Consider the following 26,851-nt stretch of genomic DNA (forward strand, 5'->3'; position numbering starts at 1 on the left):
CGCAGCCGCCACCGCCTGCCGAGGACGCGGCCCCCGGGCCTCGCGCCCGCCCCGGCCTGCGCGCCCCGGGCTCCTACGACAGCTGCCAGAACTGCAAGCGCGCGGCGCTCACCGCCGGCTGCGTGTGCGTGGTCTTCTCCTTCCTCTCCATGGTGGTGCTGCTCTTCACCGGCCTCATCTTCGTCAACCACTACGGCGGCGGGGGACCCCCCGGAGGAGGAGCGCCCCCTGGCGAGGCACCTGCCGCTGGGTCGCCCTCACCCTCGCCCGTGGGGCCCATCTGCTTGTCGGTGGCCAGCATCCTGGCACTCTTCTCAGTCGTTGTCACCTGGGTCATCTGCTGGCTCAAGTATCGGCCCGAGGGTGCGGCCGCGGGCTCGACGGGGGGCAGCGGCGGCGGCGTCTCGAGGGCACGGGCGGCGGCGGGAGGTGCGCGGAGGAGCGACACATAGCCGGGCCGCACCGCGGACCTGGCGTCTGCGCCTCCAGCTCCGCGCGGCGGGAGAAGAGGGGGCTTCTGGCTCTGTGCGCTCGACCTTCTGCGCCCTCTCCCTGCGGCCCTCGGGCTCTCCCGGACTCACACCCTCTCCCAACTCGGCCACTGAGGGGCCTCGGTCTTCTGTCCCTCGGGCTTCTGTCGCCCCTCGCCCTTCGCGCTGGGCCAGAGAGGGAAACTGAACAGGCGGGGATGCTGGTGGGAGGTCTCTCTTGCCCGGACTGTGCAAAATTGACCTCCGCGTTATGCACCACCTTCGTCCTCGTCAGAGTGTGCGGCCATCCCTCCCTAGAGCACAAGGATCTTCAGAGAGGAGGCAAGGGGAGGGGGAGCCCCGCCACCCCGCCCGAAAGCTGGTTTTCTGGCGGCCAGGACTTGAGAGTTTCTTTAAAAGTGCAGCTGCGCGCGCGCACACGTGCATCTGTGGCGGCTGTGAATGGACTTAAATTGCCCGGAGGAAGAATGAATGGGATGTAAACGTGACAGGAAAAGGGTTTCCTGCTTCGTAGCGGTCCTGGAAAGGGAGAGATCCTGAGCGCTGAGAGTGACGAACACTCCCCGCCGGCACAGCGCGGGCGTGCCGGGAGCTGCTGGAAGAACCCGCAGGCAGCAGCTGGACGCGATGGGGCAGGTGCACGGCGCGCGTGCGCGCTCGGGGCAGACTCCGAGCGGCGGAGGTGGCGGTGTGCCCAGGGCGGGAGGCCCTGTTGCTCATGGCCGGGTGTCGTCTGGAGCAGAGCCCAGAAGTCTCATCTCCTGGAAGCTTGTGGTTGCTTTATTCACGGTGTTACTGCCAGGAGGTCATTTCATCTGTAACTGGACTCAGGGAGCTTAAAGAGCCTGTTCTCCCTTCTCTCAAAAGTGACTTACTGTTGCCCCCACCTGGAAGATATTGAAAGCTATTCACACCGAATATAAACTACATTTTCTCCTTTCCCTCGCCTTTTTTTCTTAATTTCATTTAAGATATAATTTATTTTTGAATATATAAATCCTGAAATTTTTGTGCATTAAGATTTCCAGAAAATTGTTTGATAAGCAGTGACATTAGTCCCATACCTCGAGTCCAAATACATTTCGAAATTAGGAGCAGAAAATAAAGGCCTGTTGGTAATTGATTCAATATTTTATACTGTGAAATAACTAATGACTTTTAATTATCTGATAAAATATAAACTAGTGCCCAAAGATGAAATCAACTAACTGAAGGTCTTTCTGCCTTTGACTACAAAGATATATATCGTATACATTTATTAGAAAGTATTATATGATTTTGAATTTAGCTGTTTGATATTGTTGGAATTACTGAAATGTTCACATACAGTCACATGAGATGAAAAAGAGTATATACCTATCTGATTTTGTAACTACAAAGATGAATGACCAGTGTATGTTGCAAGTGGGTTAGATGCCTTTTTCTTAAGAAGGAAAACTGTTCCAAATGTACTTTATATGAAAACATTCTTTATTCCATCTTTTGAAATTTGGAATAAGACAAAGTTTTCATGCTTAAAAATCACAGAAGCTACTGAAGGTATGCTATTATTCCTCGAGTATTTATGCAAGCTGTCTGCATGATATCCTGACACTATTCTATTAATTGAACTTGAATCGAGCATTTGTATCTATCATAGGAGTGAAGTAATTTATTGGCCATTGATAAGTGGTTTGGCTGCAATGTAGAAACTACAGTATGAAGTGTTTTATGTCTGCATTGTCTTAATAATAAAACAAGAGGTCTTTATAGAAATATCTATTTTTACGACATTGATTTCATGGTAAAATTGCTCCGTTATTTGTGTGGCACTTCTCTTCCTTAAATACATGTCCCCATCTAAATCCAAATTTCAGATTTTTAAATGGGGCTGAGAGAGAAATAACTTACACATTGAAATGTGCTTTGCTAAGATGGGCATTTTGTGGGATTCTTTCTAGGAATAATGACCCTGGAAGGCCCAGTGAGATCTGTTGTATTCTGAAGAGAGAAGTAACTTACATATTTACTACCACAACTTCTACTAAAACTAAACTCTGTTGTTAGACTTTGTTCTTGCTTTGTATGAAATGTTTTTAGGTTTCTATTACTAAAAATCACTTTTCAGAGCTTAGTTTTAATTTATTTATACCCCATGTCTTGTGTTTTACTTCTATATCCATTTTACCTTTTATTCCTTCTTTATTTACCTCCATTGCTAAGATTGTTTGCACTAAAAACTATTGAGTTGCAGAAGTGCAGCTACACATGTATATATGTATGTATTAGGTATCTGTTTAAATATATATTATGTATAAAATATATGAATACTGGTAACAACTTGGCTTTGTGGCTGTGAGAATGTGTACATGTGTACACACACATGAGTTTTTTATGTGAGCTAAACTGGCAACCTGGAAGTCTGTCTAAAGTTACTTTGGGCACCAAGTTTCCTCTTAGAGTTTATTTGTGTTCCAGAGAATTATGCCAATAATGTAACCTAAAAGATTCCTCATAACTGAGAAATACATTCTTGAATCACCTCAATGACAACAAAAGCCACATTTTGCTTCTCTTATGAATTGCATGCGTAAATTTCATGTAATTAAAATTTGAGTTAGAATACTTTTAAATCAAAGAGACACACTTAGCAGCTCAGTATCTAAACATAGAGAGATATTTTCTGTGGCTTACCATGCTTTACTGCTGATTTCTGATTTTGTTATCAGGAACTGAGTGGCAGGATATGGTCATGGAATATATCTGTCTGGTTTCTAGTGGTTATCTGACATTCAGGTCTCTCTCCCCTCTCTCCATTTGGCAGATTGGATTTAATCATTTATATTCACATGGAAAGACCTGCACACCAGCACCTTAGACAAAGCAGGAATTTAAGAAGTAATTGTTGAAATATCAAGTGAGTTGTCAGGAGGGCTCTGTGAAAATGGAGTATTTTTCTCTCTTCCAGTGGCAAATCTCTTCATCTCGGAAAAGCTTGATTTAATCCTGGACACCTCTTCACCTTATGAGTGAGAACTACCAGTAGAGTCACTACAAAAAGCCAGACCTGGTCTGGTCTTTGTACCTGATTGGAAATTCCTGGTCCCCATGGGCTGCATTCTGCCTAGGTTCTGGGGCTACAGGTTAGACTTATCATCATGCTTTCATAGGATCTACATTTCAGGTGAAAGAAACTCATGATGCAGGTGGTGAATTAAACATTCAGCCTCTGAATACAATATGATTTAGTGAACAACATACACATCTAAAAAGCACATTGGATTTGGGGTCAGCATCTGCAGCCAGGAGGTGTAAGCCTGAACATTGGTTCTCTCTTTAGTCGGAAAGGCCATTAAAAATCATTTAACCTCTTTTGAGTCTCAGGTTCCCCATCTATAAAATTAGGGGTGGGGAGTATCAGCGCCCCCTACCTCATGGAGTTGCTGTGAAGATTTGTACACATAAGAGGATAAATTCATGAAAATTATTTGGAAACTAAAGCCCTATATGGACCTTGCTTTTATTTAGGTCTCCAAGTGTCTAATATTACCTCCCCAGAGAGGTCCGCCTTGGCAGCTCTATTCCCAGTGGATATCTATCCCAGTTTTACTTTCTTAATGAGATTTACTTTGTATAATATGTGTTATACTGTTTGCAGTAGTCTTACTTATCAGTTGCATTTTTCATCACTCTCCTGCAACCAGAATGTAAAGATATGAACAGGAACTTTGTCTATCCGGTCATCCATTTGATCCACAAAGCCTTAACCAGTTCTGGGCACGTAGTGAGTGACTGATAAATGTTCTGTTGAGTCTGCTGAAGGGACACTCTGGAATGAATCTTAGGTGACTTGGTTTTCCAGACTTACATTGACCGTAACTCCTGAGATCCTGGGAGGCTTAGGTAAACAGTTTCCTTCTTTCCTTCATAAGAATTTTTGAAAGGCGAAGAAAATACTTATGTCAAGCATTTTGAGTTTTGAGAAAAATTAGCACTATAATAGTGGAACTCTTACATTTTATATTCAGTGACAGGAACTGCCAGAGAAACTAAAGGACATTTGGCCTCCATTTTTTAATCAGTTCTGCATTGTGTGACATTTCAAGGTATCTTTGTGAACATGTAACATGTCTACCCTGTTGCCTCCAAGGCTAGCAGCACCTGCATAACTGGGAAAAAAGCACATTGCAGTGGAATTTCCAACATGAGAACAAGATCTATTAAATTTCTTACTATTTGTTACTCCCTGTTTTATTAAGTATTCAATCTTTGCCATTTTAATAAATCGTTCTTCATAGAATTGCTCATTTTATGGTCTTAATAACTAAGCAATTTCCTAGTAACTATGATCTTAATAACTAACTAATTCCCCAGTTATTCTGTGATTCAACTCTTACCCTCTTTAATCATTTAATTCCTGTTAGCTAATATTTGTATTTAACATTTCTGCTATTATACAAAGATGATGAAATTCACATTATGGACAATGAACTGCATGCTTGCTAAATGTGCATTACACTTCTTCCTTTGAAATCATGTTTTTTATTGTATTTGTTATAGTGCAAGTTTGTTTGAGTAGCTAATAATTACTGTAGTATCTATTTCTGAAACGAGTGTTAGAAATCACTGCAGCCAGATCTTAGTTTGAAGTTATGTGAATGAAGAAAGTGTAAGAAATTGAATTTATCCTCTGCTAGAGATCTCTTGATTTTCCATATAAGATAAGCTTTGTAATATATATCAGCATTATTTCCTTCAATCAATTTTGATTCTAAGTCTTCTATACTCTTATGCAGACTAAAATATGCCAAAGAAAAACAAGTTTGTTTCTGTGATGAATTCACAATAATTTCTGATTATAATATATACTTGGAGAAGTAAGAATGTTCAATGCCTAATTTCCAAGAATATTCCTAGGAGCTGAGGAAGAATGTGAACACTTCCTTTTTTTTTTTTTTTTAAGTTGTCTTTGCATGTAAAATTGGATTATCTTTGGTTTAGAAATACCATATCTCCATGGGGTTGAGTGGGGAATACTGAAGTAGGAAAAGAGTGGAGAAAATATGCAAAAAAGTTCTTTTAGCTTTTAATCTTACAAAACATACCACACAATAAACAGAAGAGAGCATGTTTAATTACTACAAAAATAGAACAATTTTATTTCAACAACTATGATTTCAAGAACTGTGGTACTATATGGTCCACTCAACTATCTCATAGCACATAAAACAGTATTCTCCATTATATATAAATAACACATTTGTGTCACTACTGTGTGACTTTAAAAATATTTTGTAGTCAAATTTGAGAGGTAGAGAGCAAGTTCTATCTGATGCAAAGTTTGGGGAAGAATTAACTTTCAGTGAGAATTAGTCTTGGCTTGGAAAAAATGGAGGGCCAAGCTCTGCAAGGCAAATGATTTGTCCCTAGAAGCTGATTTCCTGTTAAATTCACACATAGCAAATTTATCCACCATGTGAGCTTTATGGAGGTTCTCAACCCTATTAGCACATTAGAATTACCTGGAGAGCTTTAAAAAAAAATGCAGACCCACTCTTCCTGCCCCCAGAGACACATATTTAATAGGTCGGGTCAGCGGAGAAGAAGATGCATCCGTATTCTTTTAAAGGCACCCCAAGTGAGACTATTGTGCAGCCAAATTTGGGAGTCATTATATTTAACGTAGTTACTGAAAGGCAAGTCTTCCTAATGTCACTTTAATGAACTAAACAGCACGAGGTGCCCTGTCTTAGAAACCGATTGGGAGATCCTGAGGCAATGCTTGCATTTTGGATTTTGGAAGTGGTCTTGAATCACCAAAGGAGGGTTATTTAATCGTTGCTTCTCTCTCTCTCTCTCTCTCTCTCTCTCTCTCTCTCTCTCTCTCTCTCTCTCTCTCCCCCCCCTTCCCTCCCTCCTTCCCTCTCTCTCTCTCTCCCTCCCTCCCTCTCACACACACACGCTCCTGTTGTTACCTTTGCGTTCAAAGGAAGGTTGACTAAATACTTGCATCCGCATTTGGCTACTGAGATCTTTTCTCACGTGGGCGGAGTGGCGGTTGCTCCTTCCCCCATCAGGGGGCTTTTCTGTGGGCTTCCCCATCCCCCACAAAATAGGTGCTTTCCAAGTCCCCTGAGTCATCAAAATGCAGTGACAACGAGGGGATTTGAGGACGGATTGTGTGGATAATCAGGGAAGTCTCGAGGTTAAATGAACAAAACATCGCCAGTGATAGATGTGGGTGTCATCGCCAGTGACAGCTGAAAGGGGAATCTCAGCTAGTCTGCTGGTCGCTGACAGGTGCCAACGGGCGGGCGAGTTGATCTAGCGAGAGTCGTTTTTTAAAATACTCGCCAGGAGAGCTGTTAAAAAGACCCTTTTAAATAGTAGCCATTCAGCGTGTAAATTAATTCCACTCTCTTAGGTGCAGGTATACTTGGGTGTCCACAGAGGCCGAGCTTCCGGCAGTCAGTGGGTTACCTCCGTTTCTCTCCTTGTGGGTGCGCACGCCAGCAGTGGCTCCCAGCTGAGCCCAAGGACTCTCAGGGGAAGGGCAGGGCGCGCGGGCCGAGAACTGGAGCCCCTGCTTACTCTGCGACCGTGGCCGGCGGCAGCCACTGCCCCTGGGACACCGGGGGTGGGAGGGGCAGAATCCCGCACCCTGGGGCTAGCGGGGTCTTCCTTGCCCCCTGCAGCCTCTCCGGCTGGAAAGGACCCAACGCCCCCCGGGGTGCCAGGCGCTGAGCCCCTCTCGGTCGGGTCAACGACGCTTTAGGCTGTCCCGTTCGCCCCAGTTCCCAGCTCCATTACAGGTGAGTTTGAGATCGAAAAGGCAGAGGAGGGCTCGGGGACAAATCGAAGGCACAAGGACGCTGTCATGAGCCCATTTGTCACACGTGGAGGAAACCAGCGGCCGCACTATCTTGCCAACCCCATCACTCGGCATCCCTGCTGAGTTTGGGTTGCCTTTGGGCGAACCTGGTATTCAGTCCTTACCTGTAACGTCCGGATTTCAGGGACTGGGGAGTAGGTTATTTACAACCGGATGACGTTTTTAATATTCCTAGATGCCCACGGGCCGCTCCTAGAGCCCGCCCGAAAGCTGCGCGTTCGCATTTATTTGTAAAAATAGCAGAGGTGCCCAGAAAAGTAAATTAAGAAAAAAACAGACGCCGGGTACGGTGCCTGCGCCCTGCGGAGAGTCGCCTTCGTTTAGTCCCAGGTTTCTCCTTCGCTTTTGGCAGCAGAGGTTCGAGAATCTCAGCCCCGAACGGCTCCCGAAAACCTGCTCCCCGCCGAAAGTCCCCTATTTCCCTTCGGCTTCCAAAGATGCGAAGAGCATCTTGACACACCCTCTCATTACCCGAGGGCGGGGCAGTGTGACCTGGACACAAAAGTTGGAGGGGGGACTTGGAAACACCTTAGGAGTCTTGAGGCGCGTTTGTAAATTTCTCCCCAGGGGCCGAACCTGCGTCCTCATGCCCAGTAGCCCAAGACCTGGCCTCTGCAACGACACAGTCCTTATCTCAGACCTTCTACGATGTCTCCATAATCAGACTTGGCGGTCGGGAAGAAGGCGAGGATCGCTGCGGGGCTTGCCGCGGAGTAGGAAGGACTCAGAACGCCCGCAAAGACGCCTCATTCCAAGTGCAGAGCAGATTGGCTGTAACAGGAAGGCGAGAAGGTTGGAATTCGTACTGTGTATCTTCACCTTCCGCCCGCCGTTGTCCCGACCGAATAAGAGGCTAAAGTGTCTCAAGTTGTTTTCTGCATGGAAATTAGGTTAATAAATTTTCCCCGGGAGGAAAAAAAAAAAAAAGTTGTTTAAAATAAGCGAACACTTTAGGCAGGGCACAGTGGCTCACACCTGTAAACCCAACACTTTGGGAGGCCGAGTTCAGACGGTCGTTTGAGGCCAGGAGTTCCTGACCAGCCTAGTCAATACAGCGAGATCCCTGTCTCTAACAAAAAATACAGAAATTAGCCGGGCATGGTGGCACATGCCTGTAGTACCAGCTACCTGGAAGGCTGAGGCGGGAGGATCGCTTGAGCCCAGGAGTTGGAGGCTGTAGTGAGCTGTGATCTGGCCACTGCACTCCAGCCTGGGTGACAAAGCAAGACCCCGTCTCAATCAATCAATCATATAAGCAAGCACTTTAAAGTGGGATTATTGGATGTATTTTAAAAGGGAAATGAGGTGAAGTAAATTTCTAAATTATTTTCAGTCGAGATAAGTTACTTTGGTGTCTCCTGAAGGCATTAAAGGTAACTTTTGTTGACATTTACTTACTGACAGAACAAGGCAAACGATGAAGGATGAAGTATTGGCCGGGCGCGGTGGCTCAAGCCTGTAATCCCTTTGGGAGGCCGAGGTGCACAGATCACGAAGTCAGGAGATTGAGACCATCCTGGCTAACACGGTGAAACCCCGTCTCTACTAAAAAAAAAAATACAAAAAATTAGCCGGGCGAGGTGGCGGCGCCTGTAGTCCCAGCTACTCGGGAGGCTGAGGCAGGAGAGTGGCGTGAACCTGGGAGGCGGAGCTTGCAGTGAGCCGAGATCGCGCCACTGCACTTCAGCCTGGGCGACTGAGCGAGACTCCGAGACTCTGTCTCAAAAAAAAAAAAAAAAAAAAAAAAGATGAAGTATTTAGGTAGCTTCCAGACCTCATGCTTTCCGGGGCTGATCAAAGTAGTAGAAAACCAGTACCTTCTAACGGACCAGGAATGGCAATATAACCTTGTCCTGATTTAAACCCTAACACAGCAGGCGGCTTAGCTGTGTGACCTTAGGCAAGTTAATTAACCTCTGTGTACCTCCTTTTTTCATTTTAACTAGATATAACCTAATTGATTTGAGCAGAAAGTAGATGAATCTTTGTAACACACTGAGAACAATGTCATTATATACTAAGCACTCAATAAACATATACTATTACGATTCACCATTATCAAGTACTGTTGTCACCACATGTGGATTTCCTTAGTTCTCCTGAGATATCTTATTCAGATTATTTCGATGGGGAACCCTGGCAGCAGGACCAAGAAACAGCAGGCCCTCCAAGCTCTCATGTTGCCAGCCTCAAGACACTAAATATGTCCTCCAAGAAATCTCAAGAAGAGTGTCGTCTGATTCCCAGAACAGAGACTGAGACAGGTGAAAGATTGCTGAGCAGTTTGTAATGCTAGGCAGGGCATAGTGGCATCCTCTTCCCTGATCCCCCCATCCTGGCACTTCAGTGACTTCTACTTTAAAAGGGTTTATTCCAAGTATTTGTTTTATTTACCTTCACCTTTTCTCCAATCTTTCTGCACTTTTGCAAGGTTTGAGCAGGCAAAGTCCAAACTCGATTTATTTTAAAACCTTGGGAGCAAACTAAATAGGATTTTTCTTAAGTCAGTACTAAGTAAGGCATATGTAATTTGTCTAGCCCATGATAGGATCATAAATATTGCATTTTCCTTTCTAATATCTTTTTCCCTATCTCAACCACCTATATTCTGCTACCCCCAAATATACAAGAATCTACCATATTATGGAAGACTGAATTGGGGATGCAGATCAGTTCTCCCAACGCAAATGTGCCCTTCAAATTGGAAATGATCATTCATTGTTGCCTAATGTAATATACCACCAGGATTCCATGCAGAATATCAGTTAGGATTCATTTTGTCAGATATATCTTAGTAATTATATTCTGATATTTGATGCCTCCCTCTATTTCTCTCTCTCTTCCTCCATGGTTCTTTTCAGTTTGGAGCAATCCTCTCTTTTGCAGGAGTTTTCCTTTTTTCTGTCTCTAATATTATCCATTCCTAGGACTTTCCTGCTTTCTGAGCTTGGAAAGCTTCTCTGATTTTTCCTGCCACCCTGCTTTTGAATGTCCCGTGATCTGGCTCCTGCCCTCCTGAGTCATTCTCCTCCAGTGAAACCCACACAGTTTGCTCTTCTGAAAGTCAAACTACTTCACCAAGCAGAAGAGTGGAGCAAAGCCCCCATCATGTGAGCTTGTACTGAGAGACCAGAAATTATCCTCTATTACAGGCATGATTCTCATGTGCCCATTATGACAGAGGTGTCTGGTCTTTCTCAGGACCTCTATGGATTGCTTTGGAGATATGAAGATTAGGTTTGGAGATGCCACGAAGATTCCCTTTCAACAATGGGCCTTCTCACCTCTTCCACTGGTACATGTTTCTGTTTACTTCCCTGATGAGCAGCTCTAAGTTATTTATTGGTAGGTTTTACTTTATCAGTGGTTCTGTGATAAGTAAGAACTGCTCTCTTTGACTGTGAAGCACTTCTGCATATTGCTCTGAGAAATCTGTAGTGTTCACAGTGGCTTTGGAAGTCCAAGGTGGGAGAATGGCTTGAGACCAAGAGTTCAAGACCAGCCTTGAGGCTCCATCTCAAGAAAGAAAGGCAGTGAGAAGAGAGAAAGAGAGAGGGAAAGAGGGAGAGAGAGAGAGAGAGAAAGGAGGAGTAGTAGAAGAAGAACGGCAACAAGAAGAACAACAAGAAAACAAAAGAAAGAAGGAAAGAGAAAGAAAGAGAAAGAAAGACAGAAAGAACAAAAGAAGGAAAGAAAGAAAGAGAAAGAAAAGAAAAGAAAAGAAAATCTGTGGTCTCTTTTCAAGTCTTTACTGCAGGGCCCCAAGCTGTTGCCTCCACTTCATCTGTTGCATTCCTTGGTCCCAAACTTCTTAGGCTTTCAAAGATGTGTTCAAAGACTTTGTAATAACTTATGAAACCTTGTGAAAGTATTTCCTCCCGAATTCTTCCTGCTGGTTTATTTTCCATTTATCTCACAGAAATACCAGCCAAGGAATGATGACTGGTTTTTTAGGGTCTTGGGCTCCTCTGGATTATCTGGAAAGAGGAGTCTTCCACACCCCTCCCACTGCCAAAGTGGTAGTAGCTCCTCTGAATCACCCAGGAGGAAAACACAGACTTGCCCCCACGATGTGGAGCAGGGCACTCCTAGCTTTGCCAACATCTCCCCTGCCTTGGAGAGAGTTTCCTTCTGTATGGGAAATGGGAGTGACAGGTTCTGTAGAGTGAGGATGTGGACACCAAGAAGGTGTGCTGTCATTTTCTATCAAATAAAAATGCAATTTTCAGCAGATGGGAGTTAGATGAAGAGGCCCAGGTCCATCTTGGATTTTTGAGCCACAATCACTGGAAGGGAGGAGTATGACATGCCATACCTCTGGCATGTCAACGGTGACAGCTACCCTAACCCTGGAGGTGGTTGGAGGGACAGAGCTAAAGGGAGCCTCAGTTGGTCCATCAGAAGGTTCAGTCCTCCTGTCACCCAGCCTCCCACAGCCATTTTGAAATATCTTTCCAAAGAAGACAGTGGGAAACATCTAGATAGATGCTGGGCCCCCAGAGGAGGCAAGCACTACCTCTTTTGGAGGGAAGCACATCTGCAGGTTTGGCAGCCCAGGCCCTGCCGGGAGTTTTACAGGACCTCAGCCTACCACAGCACAGTAGGCATTCACTAAAGTGTTGTGGACTACATGGTTTCATCACTTTCCTTTATCCTTGCCTTTCCTTCAGCCAACACTCCTTCCTCCTCTTCCTTCTCTGCAGGGAGCTACAGCTCCGTCGAGCCTTCCCAGACCACTCCTGCTGAAATATCAACTGTACCCCAGCTTTTCATACCCGTTCACTCACTACCCCACCCTTGGTCCTTCAAACTTCTCCTGAGCTGAGCCTCAGTCTTACAACCAATCTCCTGGCAGGGTGCATATATATATATTGCTGTTTTCTAGACCATCAGCTCTGCCAGGGCAAAGACTTTGGTCTGTTTCGTTGCTGTGGCGCCAGCACTAGGAAAGGCGCATAGTAGAAGCTCAATAAGTATATGTGGAATAAATGAAAGGCCAAGGGTCTCAGAATGCGATCGACTCCAGGAGAAGCCGGAAGACTAGCCGGGCCAACGATTCAGTGGGAGAAGAGGGGGACAATCAAATAATCTGGTGATCCGCAAGGTTCGCAGATGCCTCAGGTCCAGGAAATGACCTGTGATCAAAGGAGCCTGAGAACTTTCAGAGGGAGAATGAATGATTGAATGTGAGAATGCAGACACCGGAGTATGCCCAGCTCTCGCACGAAGGAAACAGCAAGGAAGAGGGCGGTGCTCCAGGCGCTGCTAAACTCTAGCGGGTGGTGCTCGCGGGCCACTGCCACACGCACTCTCGTCTCCGCTAGTGCGGCCCAAGCAGCGCAGTGGGGTAGGTTCCTTAGCAGGCCACCGGGTGCCCAAGGCTGCGCGCTAGGGCTCAGTAGCTCCCGGCCGCGCGCTCGAAGGAAAGGCTCAGTGTGCGGTGCGACTTTCTGCTTCCCGGGGAGGCCCCGAAAGGTCCTCGAGCCAAGGGTGCCCGAGGACGCGAGGGTGGGTAGGCCAGTCCTTCAGGGTGGGGACCAGCTGAAGGCCAGACCTCCGACGCCAAGCTTGATCCAGCTTTTATAATTTTTCTTTATCCAGCAGAATCTCTTGAAGGGACGACGGTCCAGGCTCAAAGCGCAGAAAGGTTAGGACCTACTAGTATAGGGTGGGACTGGGGAGCAAGGTCAGGCCAAGAGGCCACACCCTGCTTTGCTGAGAGAGGTGGTCTCACAGGACACCCCGCCCCAAGGCGTTCTCCCGCGAAAGCCCAGGGTCCCTGCCTTCAGAGGACGAGACTGCTCCGGGGCTGCCCGGAAATAATCTGAGTTTGCACCCACCCCCTCTAACCCCAATCTCCAGCCAGCTTTCCCACTTGGAGGCTGCGAGCTTTCCCGGTTCTCTATGCCAATAATTGGAGGTTCCCTCTCTCTCCCCAGAACTCACTCCTGAGCAGTGTGCTGGTCGTACAGCAACCTGGTCACCTGGGAGGAGTTGGTCGCCCAGACGACTTCTAAGGTCTTCCCCGCCCCATCCCCCAGAGTAGTTTTTCGGGGCGTCCTGGGGCAACAGGAGGTTTTCTGCCTCCCCTGTCACTTCGCCCCAGGCTCCTTTTTAGAGGGTCCTAGGGAAGAGGAGGACTGAGAACCGCGTGGTCCCCACTGAGCCTGGGGTTAAGGGGACGGAGGAAATGGGCCATGAAGTGTCCGCGCGAGTCCCTGTGCGAGTTTCTGAGCGCGTGCCCAAATAGTGAGTGGGAGGCATTTCCCGGCCTGTCCAGGGATCTAGAGCGGTCCTGCTAGCGCGCAACCAGTCCGTGTTTCCGGAAAGGCCTCCCTGCGCGCCGGGTGAGCAGCCAGCGCCAGGCGAGCCCAGAAAGGTGGAAGTCACGGTGGAACCGCCGGCCACGCTGCTGCTTCTCCAAACGCGCTCTGGGAAGGGATTAGGCGCCCCCTGCACTTTCGCTTTGGGCGTGATTGATGCGAACGGCGAGCTAAGGGCTGCGTAATTAATAAAGATTATGCCTGTTTTGTGGAAACGTTCCTCTTAATTAATAAAGGAGGGGGGTTCTAAGGGTGTTTGATTTGCATTTGGAAAATTCCCTCGGCGGCTCGGGCTCCGTGGTGAAGCGGCCGCTGGGACCCGGGACTAATTGGCAACCGCCCGGCCGCGGCGTTCTTGTTCCGGATCAAGTGTACCCCATCTTGTTCCCCTCGCCCCGAGGTCTACCGGGCCGCACTCCCTGGGGCTCAGGGCCCCACTCAACTCTGTCTGCATTCACCCCTCCTCGAATGGTTCTCCTTGCCTTCTGCGGACATTGGCGGGCACCCCCGCCCCCAGCCCCGCACGTTTCCCGCAGAGCCTCTTGATCCTTCTCCATCTAGAGGGTACCTCCAGGAGCCCAGATCGCCGATCCTTGGGCTCTGCCAGGGCTTCTGTCGCTGTCCCCTGGGAGGGGGCCGAGGGATGGAAAGAAGCATTTATTCCGTGTCTCTAAGGCCAAAGGGCGCTCAGGGAACGCTGAGAACCCTCCCTGTCCTGAGTGATTGTGTGTGTGTGTGTGTGTGTGTGTGTGTGTGTGTGTGTATGTACGTGTGTGGCTGTTTGTGTCCCTGTGTGGGTCGTATATGTGTGTTTCTAAATATCTGGGAGTGGTGCGTTTTGTTAAAATACTACCTTTTCTCGGGCTTTACTGTTCACCTGCTGCAGCCCAGGAAAAAAAAGTCTCCTCTCCCTAGCGTTGCCGCAGTGAAACACACTTTCGCTTTAACCGTAGACTCCTCCTGGTCCCGGGTTGGAGGGGGAAGCAAGTGCTCCCTGCCCAGAAGGAGCTGGGGGTGGGGAGGTGGGAGAGACCCAGTGTCCTCGTGGAGGGCCTGAGAGCCGAAAAGTGGCTTCAAAGGTTTCGGTAACGACTCTTCGGCTTTTATTTATGCCCTTATTAATACAATATCCATCATGTAGATATCGATCTTTATCCTTTAAACTGATACGCTGAGAATCAATTAGCCATGCAGATTACATTTCCTACCTATCCAAATGTTAATCTTTTAGGCTCAGAGCCGGTGACAATATATTTTTGCAGCCAGATAGTATTAGATTTCGTTCAGGAAAAAAGAAGACGAAGAAGAACAGGAAGAAAGACTCTCTGAGGCTCCTTCCTCTTGGGGCTACTTGTCTTAACTCTTGGCCAGGCTGGGGCTGGGGTGCCCCTCACAGAGTTTTCCCGGGCCAAGAAGCGAGACCCCGAGGATGGTGCGCGCGCAGGCCCACGGCGGGGAGCCGGGCAGCATTCTGCAAGAGGGCTCTGGGAGGTTGGCGGGTTATCGAGGCGTCTGCCCTTCTGCCGCGTGCTCCCTCCAAGCTAATCAACGCGTCTCGGTGGCCCCTTTCGATGGGTTTCCGTGTCGGAGATGGTCAGGTTTCATCTTTTTAGAATTTTTCCACCTGGTTCTCCAATCTCCAAGGTTCTGGATCAAAATTATTCTCCTGCCCCTCTCCCCCAAACCTACGACTTGTTGAAAGGTTCATCTCCAGAAAAAGAAGCTTTATTTAAAAAAGGAAATGGGTGCTTTCTTGGGTGATGGGAGATGAACAAGTTTAAGGTCTAGGAAGGAACTTAAGGAAAGTCTTATGTAGAAATTCAGGAAGCGGAGGCATCCTGCTTTGGTTGTGGTGATAAGAGTTTCTCCCCTCTTCCCTCTCCCACACCTTCCCTCCATTCTTCCCTCCCTTCAATATTTTTTTTTTAAATTTCTTTCCTTCTTTCTCTCTTTCCTTCTCTCTCTCTTTCTTCTTTTTCATCCCCTCAGCCTCTTCCCCAGTTTTGAAAGAGTGAGGGGTCGAGAGAGGACGTGTTCTAGGGCGGGCAGCCCTCCCGGGGTCTGTGGACTGCGAGACCTCAGGAGACGCCCGGGTGGAGCCGAATATCTCCGAGAGGCAGGTGCGCGCAGCAAGCTTCAAAACGCCTCTCTGCAGTCCCAGGTCCGCGATCCCCAAGACTCTGGGCAGATCGCGCCCGGCTTGGCCCCTGACAACTCTGCCTCCTCCACCTGTCGCGTTTACTCCGTTTAGTTGGCTATGCAGTCTCTGGCCCCAGATGTGCTTTTAAAACCCGAGGAACGCGGGTGCTGGACTCATTCTCAGCCTCTTCCCTCGGGGTCCCATGATCCTACTGTGGCGAGCTTCCAGGCTTATCGAGGAGAAGTGGGTTTGAACATTCGTCTCCCATGTTTCTCTTTTCTTGCTCCTCACTTCACCGGCCCCTCTACCCTACCGCTGAAATCCATCTCGAGGAGAAATTTTCTCCGAGGGTTCAAGAGACCCAGGCTGAGAAGCGGCCGCGGCTCACTGCGCTGGTTCAGGAGCTGGGGCCGCGTGGAGTCGGAAGTCCAGTACGGATCTGAGCGAAATAAAGACCTGTTAGTTCCCCCCGCCCGGTACCCTCCTCCCCCAAGGGCAGGACACACAGCCCCAGCTCTTTGTGTACAGGCGCCCCGAGGCAAGAGTTCCTGGATTGGTCACTCGCCTACTTTTTTGCTCCGGGAATCAAGGAAACCAACGGACCCCAAGGTTTCTTTTATTCACTTCTTCCAACTCTGTTCCCGCCCCGACCTCACTCACAGCCTTCGCCTGACTCTGCAGAGGTCAGACTTTCTGGTCTTTCCAAGGCCCAGGCTGCCTGCCCCCAATATAAGACGGTCCCTCAGCTAAGTAAGGTCCTTCAACTCTTACCCCTTTCACACATGCCAGGTTCTTTCACACACACACATACACACAACCCGAATACACACACTCCCCGAATACACACACCAAAGAGCAGTTACCGAATTTCTCTTCTAAACATCACCCCCACCCTACCATGAACTTTTACCTAATTGAGCAGAACGTTTTTTGGAAGGTTAGACAGACTTACTCTAAGTTTTTAAAAGACACCTCCCCACCCCCCGGAGAATCTGGCTCTGGAATCTTGTCTTCCTTGTTTACCTAAAAATAATTTTCTCAGACCCAAATGGACTAGACCAGCTGCTATGAGATGTATTCTCTCCCTCCCTCACTGCCTTTAAAAACCGCTCTCTTCTTTCCCTCTTTTCTTTTTCCTTTCCTATTTTCCTTCTTCCTTTCCTATTTTCCGTCTTCCTTCCTTTCTTCCCACAAACCACATGTTCTTTATTGTAAACCCGCTCACAAGTTCCCTGGGGGCTTCCCCAGCTTCAGAAACAAACCCACTTCGGCTGGCCTACACCACGTTTCAATGCGATGTCCACATCCTCATCCAGTCCCTTAATCCGAACTCATCCCGACTGATTTTTCGATGGGGAGAAGAGCGGCGCCAATGCTTTTGACAAATAACTGCGGGGGGCCTAATGGCGGTCACTGAGGCAGCGGCTGCGAAGGACCACGGGTTTAACCCGGGCATTCATCAATCCTGTATCATCACATCCGGACCGGAAGCTCATGATCAGGAACCTGGCGTTTTGATATCCTCCCCGTGAGCCCCCGGCAACCTTTCTGTGGGATTGAGGGTTTCTCGGCGTTTGCCCAAATTTTACTGCATCCTAAGAGTCACGCCTGGGGCTGGGCGGGTGGCCAGGAGCTTCTCTGCGCGACCGTGTCAGCCTGCTAGAGCTTGGCCCTTCAGACAGAAAGAAAAAGGCCTGGCTGGCAGACGCCAACCCCGCTCCTCACTAGGTCAGGGACATTATTTTGAATAGATCATAATTTCCTCTTAAGACCTGTGTTTGGCTGAGTATGAACTCATCCCTCAGAGGCCCCGAGAAGTTCATGGGCCGTGAAACCCTTGTGCCAGTGTCCCCAAGTGCGGAGGCTGTGCGCTGAAGGTTGCTTCGCAGCCCAGACGGAACTCACCCAAGTACGACTAGGCTGTAGATCCACGCATCCAAACGGGCTGCAAGGGAGAACCTTCAAGTCAACAAGGGCAAGCTCCACCCAGGCCTGGACAGCCAGCCCACTGTTAATTTCACCTGTAGCGTCTCTGAAACTGGAGGTAGAGGCAGAGGGGGCAACAGAAGCTATGCCTCCCGCCCCTGTTTTTTTGTTTTTTGTTTTTTTTGGTCAAATTATCCAAATACTGTCTTCAAGGCTCCAGTTTCATTTCGAACGTGCACAGAGCGTGAGTGGAGGCTACGCTCGTTCACAACACCGAGAGTCCCCCTGATGAGTTCTGGGTAATTTGTTAGCCTGGGGAAACTCCACTGCCTCCCAAACCTGGGTTCAAGGATGCAGCGCGCGGGCCCTCGCCTTCCAAGCCCCACCGCTGGGGCATTCTTTTACCAATTAGCACCTGTACCGCGGCCAAATTTGGCACCAGGACTCCTTGACTCACCGGCTCCGGATAGGGAAGTGACCTGGACTCCCACCAAGCTTCAGGGATTGGGAGTGCGGTGGCTTGGGCCCCGGAGAGACTTCAGAAAGAAATAAAGGGGAGGCCCAAGCCTCGGAGATAGAAAAAGAGTGGCTGGAATCACCCGGCTTTCCTGAGACCTGTTGCGCCCGGTTCTGCGGAGTCCCCGGCTCTGAGCCGGGTTTAGTTTGGCGGAGTGCGGGCGCCCTAGGCCGGGAAGCCTCAGCCAACCTTGCCGTCCTGACCATCCCAGGTCGGACTTCTGGGACACAGGCCACAAGAAATTTAGATTCCCGAAGTCTTTGGATGTGGCCCAGCTGTCCAGAGCCTAAGGGTGCGCATCCACCCCTCTCCGAGTCTCCGGGCACCTCTGGCCACTGCCCGGTGGAGAAGGGCCGAGCTGATCATCTGGATACATATGAACCTCAGAGCGCTTGGCAGAAGAGAAAGAGGCCGGAAGGGAGAGAAAATGAGTCGCCTCCTGATTCCAGAGTCACATCCTTGTGGCCTCCATTTGTACGATTTTATAGCAAGTGGAGGCTAGTTTATGAACCAGCCCCCCATGGACACTTAAGATCCGGCTCATCCGGAGGTACCTCCGTTCAACGGTCTCGCGGACTCTGCAGTCTAAGGGACCGGGAGAAGGAAGCTTGAAGCAAGCGCCTCCCTCCAGCATCAGCCGGCTCTCAGGAGAGAAAACTGCCGGCAGGAGAGAGACGGGTGGAGTCTGGGAGGGGCTGGCCAAGCCCCCGGCTCAAAAACAAATGAGACTCAGTCCTAGATGTTCTTTAACTGCTCGCGGGGTGCCAGAGTTTATTTTAGCTGAGAGTTGAGCCTACACTTGCCTTCTTCAAATTACACTTCGGGTACCTCCTTCACCCAACAATTACCGCTGACCCCAGAAAGTGCTCTGTCGGCTCTGCTCAACCTTTGGGAAGAAGAAAACTTGGAAAAGTCTAATTCTCAAAATGCTGTCTCTGAGAAGTGGCTTAAAAAATAAGGACACGGGCTTTGGTGACCCCAACTCCTTAAAAAGAAAATAAGAAAATTTTCCCCTTGAAAAAATGGAATCATTATTTGTAAAACCAAGTTAAACAAGGCACATGCCTCCCTCATGGGTCCAGACATTTTTGGGAGTCTCCTGAGACCTGTCCCCGTGGCTCTGAGGGTCAACCAAGCCTTTTGGCATCAGGCAGGCTGAAAGCTTGTCTGTTTTCCCCTATGGTGGGTGGGTTTTTAAAGGACCAACTTGTGGACTGCTGAGCAGCTATACCCCAACCCTCCCGCCCCCCCATCTTGCCTTCTGAGTTTGCCTTAATTAGGGAACGGTGAAGTAGGGTTGGGGGCCCGAGTTCTCGTCAAAACTGTCAAAGGAGGTGGGGGAGGAGGACAGAGAGAGAGGAGTGGAGAACTCCTGGCGCAGGAAAATTCAAAATCGTAAAAGGAAAAGGGGAACTTGAAGCCCAGAAGTCATTGTTTCCTTTATTTCAAAGGGAAAAACCTGCCCGATTCTCATCCTTTTGATTGATTAAGGCCCTGAATACCTCGCGGACCCGGAGTGACAGTCCCTGAATAGACTCGAGCGAATAAAGCGCAGTGCAGAGCGCGGGGCTGGCACTCGGGGGTGTAAAGGAGGCGAGTTCGCTGGCACTTACCAAGTTATAAATAAAAGGCTATGCACAATGGTACCTTCTCTAAGGACAGACAGCCTTTACAACACTCCTGGCGTCATATCCTGCTGGGGACACTTCAGCTCCTAGCCAAGACTTCGTTCCTTTTATTTTTCCAGCAGTTTAGTCTGAATGCCATAATAAATTCCTGAGAACAAACGCTGCAGCCGGGCAAAACTTTAACATATAGACACATCTCTGTCGACGCATCGGGGATCAACACGTGGAGATTTAGAGCTGCAACTTGCCAGAGCTGTTTTTAAATCAAGGAGAGGAGCTGGGTTTTTTTCTGCACCCTCCCCCCATACCCCCAGCCTTCAACTAACAAGTGCTTGGGCCTAGCGACGGCTGCCTGTGCTTCACACTAGCCCAGCTTGCAAACGGAGAAGACAAAAGAACATCAGCGCACCCTGGACTCACTCCCGGGAGAAACCCCATCGGGAGGACCCCTTAACAAGCCTAGGCCAAGGGGCACTGACCATAGGAAGGAAAGCTAAATATGTCTGGGGCCCCAGATGCCTTCTTATTGGAATTGTGCCCCCTCCAGTGGCAGTAAGCCAAGAGAAATGAGAGCGAGACCTACAGGTAGAAAAAACGAGACATAGAGAGACACAGGAAATCACAAGAGGAATAGAGGTAGAGCGAGACACACACAGAGAGACACAGAAAGAGACAGAGAGACAGAGAAATAGAAAGTCAAGGAAAGAGAGATCAGAGAAACACACACACACACACACACACACACACACACACACACACACGGAGTGACAGAGACAGAGAGACAGACTCTTCTCCACCCTCAGCTACTGCCATTTCCCTAGGGCTGTCTCTCTCAGTTTCCACCGGGCCACCATTCTCTCCTGGGCAAGGGGCGCAGCGCGGGTCCCCCTCGGGGCCGGCAGAGGCCTCGGCACCACCAGAGATGGGAAGAGAAAGTGGCCGCTGTCGCCCAATCAGCGCGTGTCTCCGCCACCCGGGACGGTCTCCCCATCGGCCAATCGCAGCTCAGGGCTCCTGACCAAGCTTTGGGTAAAAGAACTAATAAATGCTCCCGAGCCCGGATCCCCGCACTCGGTGTCACCACAGGAGGAGACTCAGGCAGGCCGCGCTCCCGCCTCACCCGACTCCCCGGCTCGCTGTGGCTCTCTGAGCCCCTTTTCAGGGACCCCAGTCGCGGGAGCATTTGCCCGGACTCGCACCAAACTTTTCCGCCCTGGGCTCGGGATCCTGGACTCCGGGGCCTCCCCGCCCTCCCCTTTCCCGGGTTCCAGCTCCGGCCTCTGGACTAGGAACCGACAGCCCCCCTCCCCGCGTCCTTCCCTCTCTCTCCAGCCGTTTTGGGGAGGGGCTCTCCACGCTCCGGATAGTTCCCGAGGGTCACTCGCGCCTCACTCGCCTTTCCGTTTCGCCTTCACCTGGATATAATTTCCGAGCGAAGCTGCCCCCAGGATGACCACGCTGGCCGGCGCTGTGCCCAGGATGATGCGGCCGGGCCCGGGGCAGAACTACCCGCGCAGCGGGTTCCCTCTGGAAGGTAAGGGAGGGCCTCAGGGCGCCGCCTGGATCCCGGGGCCTGGGACCGGCTGCTTCACCCCATCCCCAGGCTCCACAGGCTCCTTTGGTGCTTCCAGTAAGCCCATTCCCCGGGCACCCCACACCCCAAGAAGCACCAGTCGGGGGCGAGGACCTACTCGATTTCCTTTCTGCAAATGGAGCGCGCTGCTCTCTTCAAATCCTGACGGAGCTGGGCGGCCAGGCCTGCAGCGGGCCGGGGCGACTTGCCCCTGTTGTTTTGGAAATGCCGCGGCGGAGAAGGAGGTGAAACAGCTCCTGAGCTGCAGAAACAACTTCTCCGCAATTTGTCCACTCGAAATTATCTCGAAATTGCGCCCACACTTGTGAAACATATGTCAGTTCGGGAAGCATTTTTTTGCCCTGCAAAATTGTAGTGGCTAAAGCCGCGCCATTGTGATTGGAATTTTTAGAATAATTAAATAAATTAGAATTCTATTTGTGTCAAATAGCGTCTAGAACTTTCTGTAACTTGTTTAGGAATCGCTTTTCAGTCCACTTGAAGATTCTGGGAATCCCGAGGAGACAGGAAGCCTTGCAAGCCTGAGCCATTTCCAATGGTTTTCGAGGTTAGGGTGCCCCAGCAGAGATGCTCATCGCCCCCACCCCCCACCCCTTCACACTCAGCCTAGAGTAGAATGTAACACCCACAGCAAGAATGGGGACTAGGGGACCCAGGAGCAGTCCAGCCGCTGCTGTGGTCTCTGTCCCAAGATGTAACAGGTGACACAGGCACTGCTGCTTGGGCCTCCTTTCTGGACCCGCTTTGACTCTTGGCTGCTGCACTTTTGGCTAGAAACTCCAAGGGCTATCAGCTTGCCCAAGTCCCTTAGAAAGGGAGCGATCCCAATTGGACAGGGATCGGCGGGATCAGAGTTCATCAAGGCCAGCGCCTGGGCGAACTTCTCTTCGCCAGGCGGCTGTTTCTAGAGCAAGCTAGACAGTCTGCCAGCTACAGGTTCTCCTAAGTTGCCACTCCTCCCGGGCCCGAAGGGGAAGATGCTTTCTCTGGGGAGAATTATTTTGCCCCACTTGCTGTCTTTACACAAGGTTACACGCGCTATATTGCTGAATAATTTGAACAAATGTGATTGAAAGGAGGCCGTGGTCTGGGAGTCCGATGTCGAGCAGTTTCAGTGTCGGTGCTGTAACATGAGGATGGGCCAGAAGACTGTGAAATTATATGCTGCTGTTCTTTGCTTTTTATTTTCCTCCAGTGACTTTTCCCTTGCCCCTCTTTTTCACCTTCCCACAGTGTCCACTCCCCTCGGCCAGGGCCGCGTCAACCAGCTCGGCGGCGTTTTTATCAACGGCAGGCCGCTGCCCAACCACATCCGCCACAAGATCGTGGAGATGGCCCACCACGGCATCCGGCCCTGCGTCATCTCGCGCCAGCTGCGCGTGTCCCACGGCTGCGTCTCCAAGATCCTGTGCAGGTACCAGGAGACCGGCTCCATACGTCCTGGTGCCATCGGAGGCAGCAAGCCCAAGGTGAGAGGGCGGGCCTTGCCCTCCTGGCTCCCAGACTGTGGTCCCCTGTTTTGGGGAAGAGTGGGCAGGGGGGAACGGCTGGCATCTGGTGCTCTCCAATGAGTTATTTTTGAAGTTTGTGAAGGTGTGTAAAGGGGTGTGTGTGTGTATGTATGCGCGCACCCTGGACACTTCTTGATGAACACTTAGGGAAAGCTCTCTCCTTTCTGCAAAGGAGAAATCACATTTGTTTTTTAAAGCCCATAAGCCTTGCAATCCTCATCAAATTATTTTAATAGATAAACACTTAAAGCAGGCAAGCTGTATGTGCCCACCTGTTGCCGATTTCTTCCTTAAGTGTCTTCCCAGCTCCCACCCATGGCACTGTCCTTTCCAAAAAGAATGTAAGGAACCTCTTCAGGTTTCATACTGGTTTGTTTCCGAAACCCCGCCCTCAGTCTCCCCAGTGCAAACTGTTTTCAATGAGTCAAAACTAGGATGATTAGTTTTCTTTGTAATAAGCCAATGACTCCATTAAAAAATATAAGCAGTTTGGTGCTATCCTCAAATTATTTTGGTTCCCTTCTTAAAAAGAAAGAGTCAAGCCAACTAGGGTTGAGTGGGAGGAAATTACACAAGGTCTGTCTTTTCTTCCAGTTGCCACGGGGCAAAATCAAGAGGGTTATGGTAAACCGAAGACCTCCAAACACCCTCCTCTTCCTTCTCATCTACTGAAACCCTTTCACAGCCTTTCTGAGAATCTTTGGAACCTTCTTCTTCTTCTTTAAAAAAGTATATATACTGGGGGTGGAGAGAAGAGTCAGTCTCTCTTATTTATATTTGTCATCGACTCAAAGTTTTAAAAACCTAAATAGGTACCTTTACATTTCAGTCTTCACTTTAGCATAAATATCCCTTTGGAAAAGCACAAGTGGAAGATTTAACTTAATTTTCAGCTCCTTTTCAAGCATTGCTTTTTTAGTTTCGTTTTCATGTTGGTTCTGTGTAAGGAGTTGCCTTATTTCCAGTGATGAGAAAGTACAACCCCACCCCACCCCCATCAAGATGTTATAATTCTTTTGAATTTATCCCAGTTGTCTGGGGCCTGTCTCCAGGAGGTAGAGGCTTCCCAGGCTGCTCCGCCATGGGATGTGTTCTTGTCTGTCTCTTTCTAAAGTGCTTCAGAGAGTTGGGGTCTTTTTGCTAACAAAGGGGGACCATCCCAGAGGATTCAGGGAGGAGCATCCCGACAGGCCCAGAGGCGGTGGGGCCGCCGCCACCTGGCCCAAGATACCGGGTACCAACGCCTGCCCGCCTGTTCTCTTAAAGCAGGTGACAACGCCTGACGTGGAGAAGAAAATTGAGGAATACAAAAGAGAAAACCCGGGCATGTTCAGCTGGGAAATCCGAGACAAATTACTTAAGGACGCGGTCTGTGATCGAAACACCGTGCCCTCAGGTACTAGGCCCATTAACGTCTCCCGGAGGCGCGATAGTCAGTCGCTATTACCCCGGCAGGTAGAACAAGACGTAATCACCCCAATTATCGGTCTCAGCTATTGGAAGGTGGCCTCTCCCGAGGCCCTGAAATATTTAACAACCAGGCGTTCTTGGCAGTTTATGGAGGGAGGGGTGAAATGCTTGTCTTGGGGGCGGAGGGTGGCGAGACCACCGCTGAGGACTCCCCAAAGAAGATTTCTGACTAGGAGGCAGGGCAGGAAACTTCAGGCGGAGGCAGAGCGTTTATTAATATTGATGTTCCCTTTTAAAGAGAAACAAATGTTTTGGTAACCCCAACCGAAGGGAGATGGGGCCCGCGCCGGGAGGGACTTTGCCGTGTGCGCAAGGCCGTGGAGGCTTTCACAACGGCCCCGATTGCCCCCGAGAGTCTCAGGGACGGTCAGGAGCCCCTGCCAGGGCAGCCTGGGGAGGCGGAGGGAGAAGAGGGGCGAGCACGGGGCCAGCGCGAGGGCGCACGGGAGGGTTTGTTTTTAATTAAAAGGAAACTCCCTTTTTCCCTCTGCGAGAAACATATATTTCAGAACATGGATTTGTTTACCAGACTGGAATCTGGAAAAAATAAGTGGGAGAGAGTGCATTTTCTTTTGATTTTTACAATAGGAAACGATTCTACAGTTGAAATTTAAACCCTTTATAGCCTTAAAAAAAAAAAAAAAAAAGGAAGAAAAGAAAAAAAGAAACTTGATTTACGGGTGTGGGGGCAGGGGGGTGGACAGGTCGGCTTTGGTTCTTCCTCCCTTAAGGCGAACCGCAGGATCCATGCATTTAGGTGGGGAGGAAGGAGGATACCCAGTGGGCTGGTGGGAGAATTCTCTTAGATTGGAGAACAGAGCCCGGTCTTTGGAGTCCAAGAAGGGAAATGCTTCCTGCCCAGAATCGAGGGACAAAGATGGCATCCGGCCCTAACCTGGAGGCACGGTTTTCCCAGGCTCCGTCTTTCAGTACCGAGATACAGATAATAGGGAGGGGGATTTGAGTGGCAGGGTGAGAGGGCTGGAGAAGGATGTGGACGCCCAGGGATGCAGGAGGGGACACCCGAGCAGTGCAGGGCAGCGGCTCTAGGGCCCTGGCTGGGGGTTAGAGGGGGGCGCTCCTTCCCGCACAGTCCCTCTTTTCTCAGCTATGTGCACTCCCTTGCTTCCTTCCTCCTCCCGCCCCCAGTGAGTTCCATCAGCCGCATCCTGAGGAGTAAATTCGGGAAAGGTGAAGAGGAGGAGGCCGACTTGGAGAGGAAGGAGGCAGAGGAAAGCGAGAAGAAGGCCAAACACAGCATCGACGGCATCCTGAGCGAGCGAGGTAAGAGGTGGCGCCTTGGGCGGCGCACTCGCTGGAGACCTTGGCGGGCATCGGCTCCCTGACATTGCGGATCTAAAGGCAGCCAAGCCCAGCTCGGATCAAAGCCCCTTCATGCTCAGTGTCTCTGCGCCTGAGTAAGGGCATAGAAGTGGAAGACCAGAGGGGCACTAGGAATTAAAACAAACATTTCTATTCTGCCTAGTTTTTCCGTTTTGTAAATCTTTCTTTCTTACCACTGTCAGCCCCTGGGATTCTAGAACTGTGAATTGCGCTCTATTGGAGGGGGCAGGGGAAGCTGTTACTCTCTTGCCATTAAACATGAGACTGGGCATCTCTGAGCAATTGCAGGGCCGGGGATGGAGGGTACTTGAATCTTCAGAAGTTGAAGTAGCTTTTATGCTCTCAGGAAAGGCCCTGGTCTCCGGAGTTTCCCTGCAGTAAAGGAGAGAGAGACAGATAACTCTTTTGGGCAATGGCCCTCCAAAAGTTGCCCCCACATTGGCTGCCTTATAAATGTGTGTGTGTGTTGACTGGCTTGATTTGTTTGAAATTAATTTTCAAATGTGACGGGGTTTAACGCCGTGTGTGTCTGGGAATTGAAAGGAACCCAAGCTCTGGGTTACAAATGGAAGGGATCTGGGTTCTTAGAGTGCGGGCACCCTCTGTCTTCTAGGGGTACGGACCCCCGATTCCTTTTTGGTTGTGCACTGTCAGCACTAAGAAAAAAAATCTCCCTCATGGGAGACAGAAGTGCAGCTTGCTTCCCCTTCACCGGCTACAAGTCATCCTCAAACTTTAAGGGTACACACGCTAAAAGAAAAAAAGAAAAGAAATGCCATCAGAGTTGAACCAGGAAGGGATCATTGCAGTGGGAGATGGGGGGATTGTGTCTCAGTGGCTTTGGCCTTGGAGATGGTTGCCCCTTTTCAAATGCACAAATGGTCAACAGTGGCCAGGGGCCCCACTCGCGCCTGAAGTTTCCTCACCTGGGACCTGGAGTTCACTTGGCAAAGTTAGTTTTGGAGTTGCCAGAGGGACAGACGGCTTTCCAGGTGGGCTCAGAGCCGTCGCCGACTGCGACTAGCTGGGTCTGAGC

At 49.6% G+C, this 26,851-nt stretch overlaps 1 protein-coding gene, 1 long non-coding RNA gene and 1 pseudogene across 4 annotated transcripts in view; 1 reads left to right on the forward strand and 2 right to left on the reverse strand.

The window, feature by feature from the left end:
- The window catches only part of LOC108532655 (uncharacterized), a 12,499-nt pseudogene extending 5,927 nt beyond the window's left edge, over positions 1–6,572 (reverse strand).
- Positions 6,573–15,611: 9,039 nt separating this feature from the next.
- Positions 15,612–16,093, reverse strand: LOC108532657 (CCDC140 long non-coding RNA; the record flags this gene model as incomplete). Its single annotated transcript, XR_014485095.1, has 1 exon — positions 15,612–16,093. It is a non-coding gene; the product is annotated as a CCDC140 long non-coding RNA (long non-coding RNA).
- Positions 16,094–20,965: 4,872 nt separating this feature from the next.
- Positions 20,966–26,851, forward strand: part of PAX3 (paired box 3) — a 99,475-nt gene continuing 93,589 nt past the window's right edge. For 2 of the 3 annotated variants that reach the window (XM_017876828.1, XM_017876826.1), the window contains exons 1-4: positions 20,966–21,430; positions 22,724–22,959; positions 24,271–24,397; positions 25,621–25,755. In XM_017876828.1, coding sequence (XP_017732317.1) covers positions 21,346–21,430; positions 22,724–22,959; positions 24,271–24,397; positions 25,621–25,755 — 583 coding nt within the window. In that variant the 5' untranslated portion in view covers positions 20,966–21,345. Of the gene's footprint in view, positions 21,431–22,723; positions 22,960–24,267; positions 24,398–25,620; positions 25,756–26,851 lie in introns of all 3 variants that reach the window. The other variant, XM_017876827.1, reaches the window with a different exon arrangement.

The sequence above is a fragment of the Rhinopithecus bieti genome, unplaced genomic scaffold (assembly GCF_001698545.2).
Source record: "Rhinopithecus bieti isolate Rb0 unplaced genomic scaffold, ASM169854v2 scaffold_10315, whole genome shotgun sequence".
Taxonomy (NCBI): domain Eukaryota; kingdom Metazoa; phylum Chordata; class Mammalia; order Primates; family Cercopithecidae; genus Rhinopithecus; species Rhinopithecus bieti.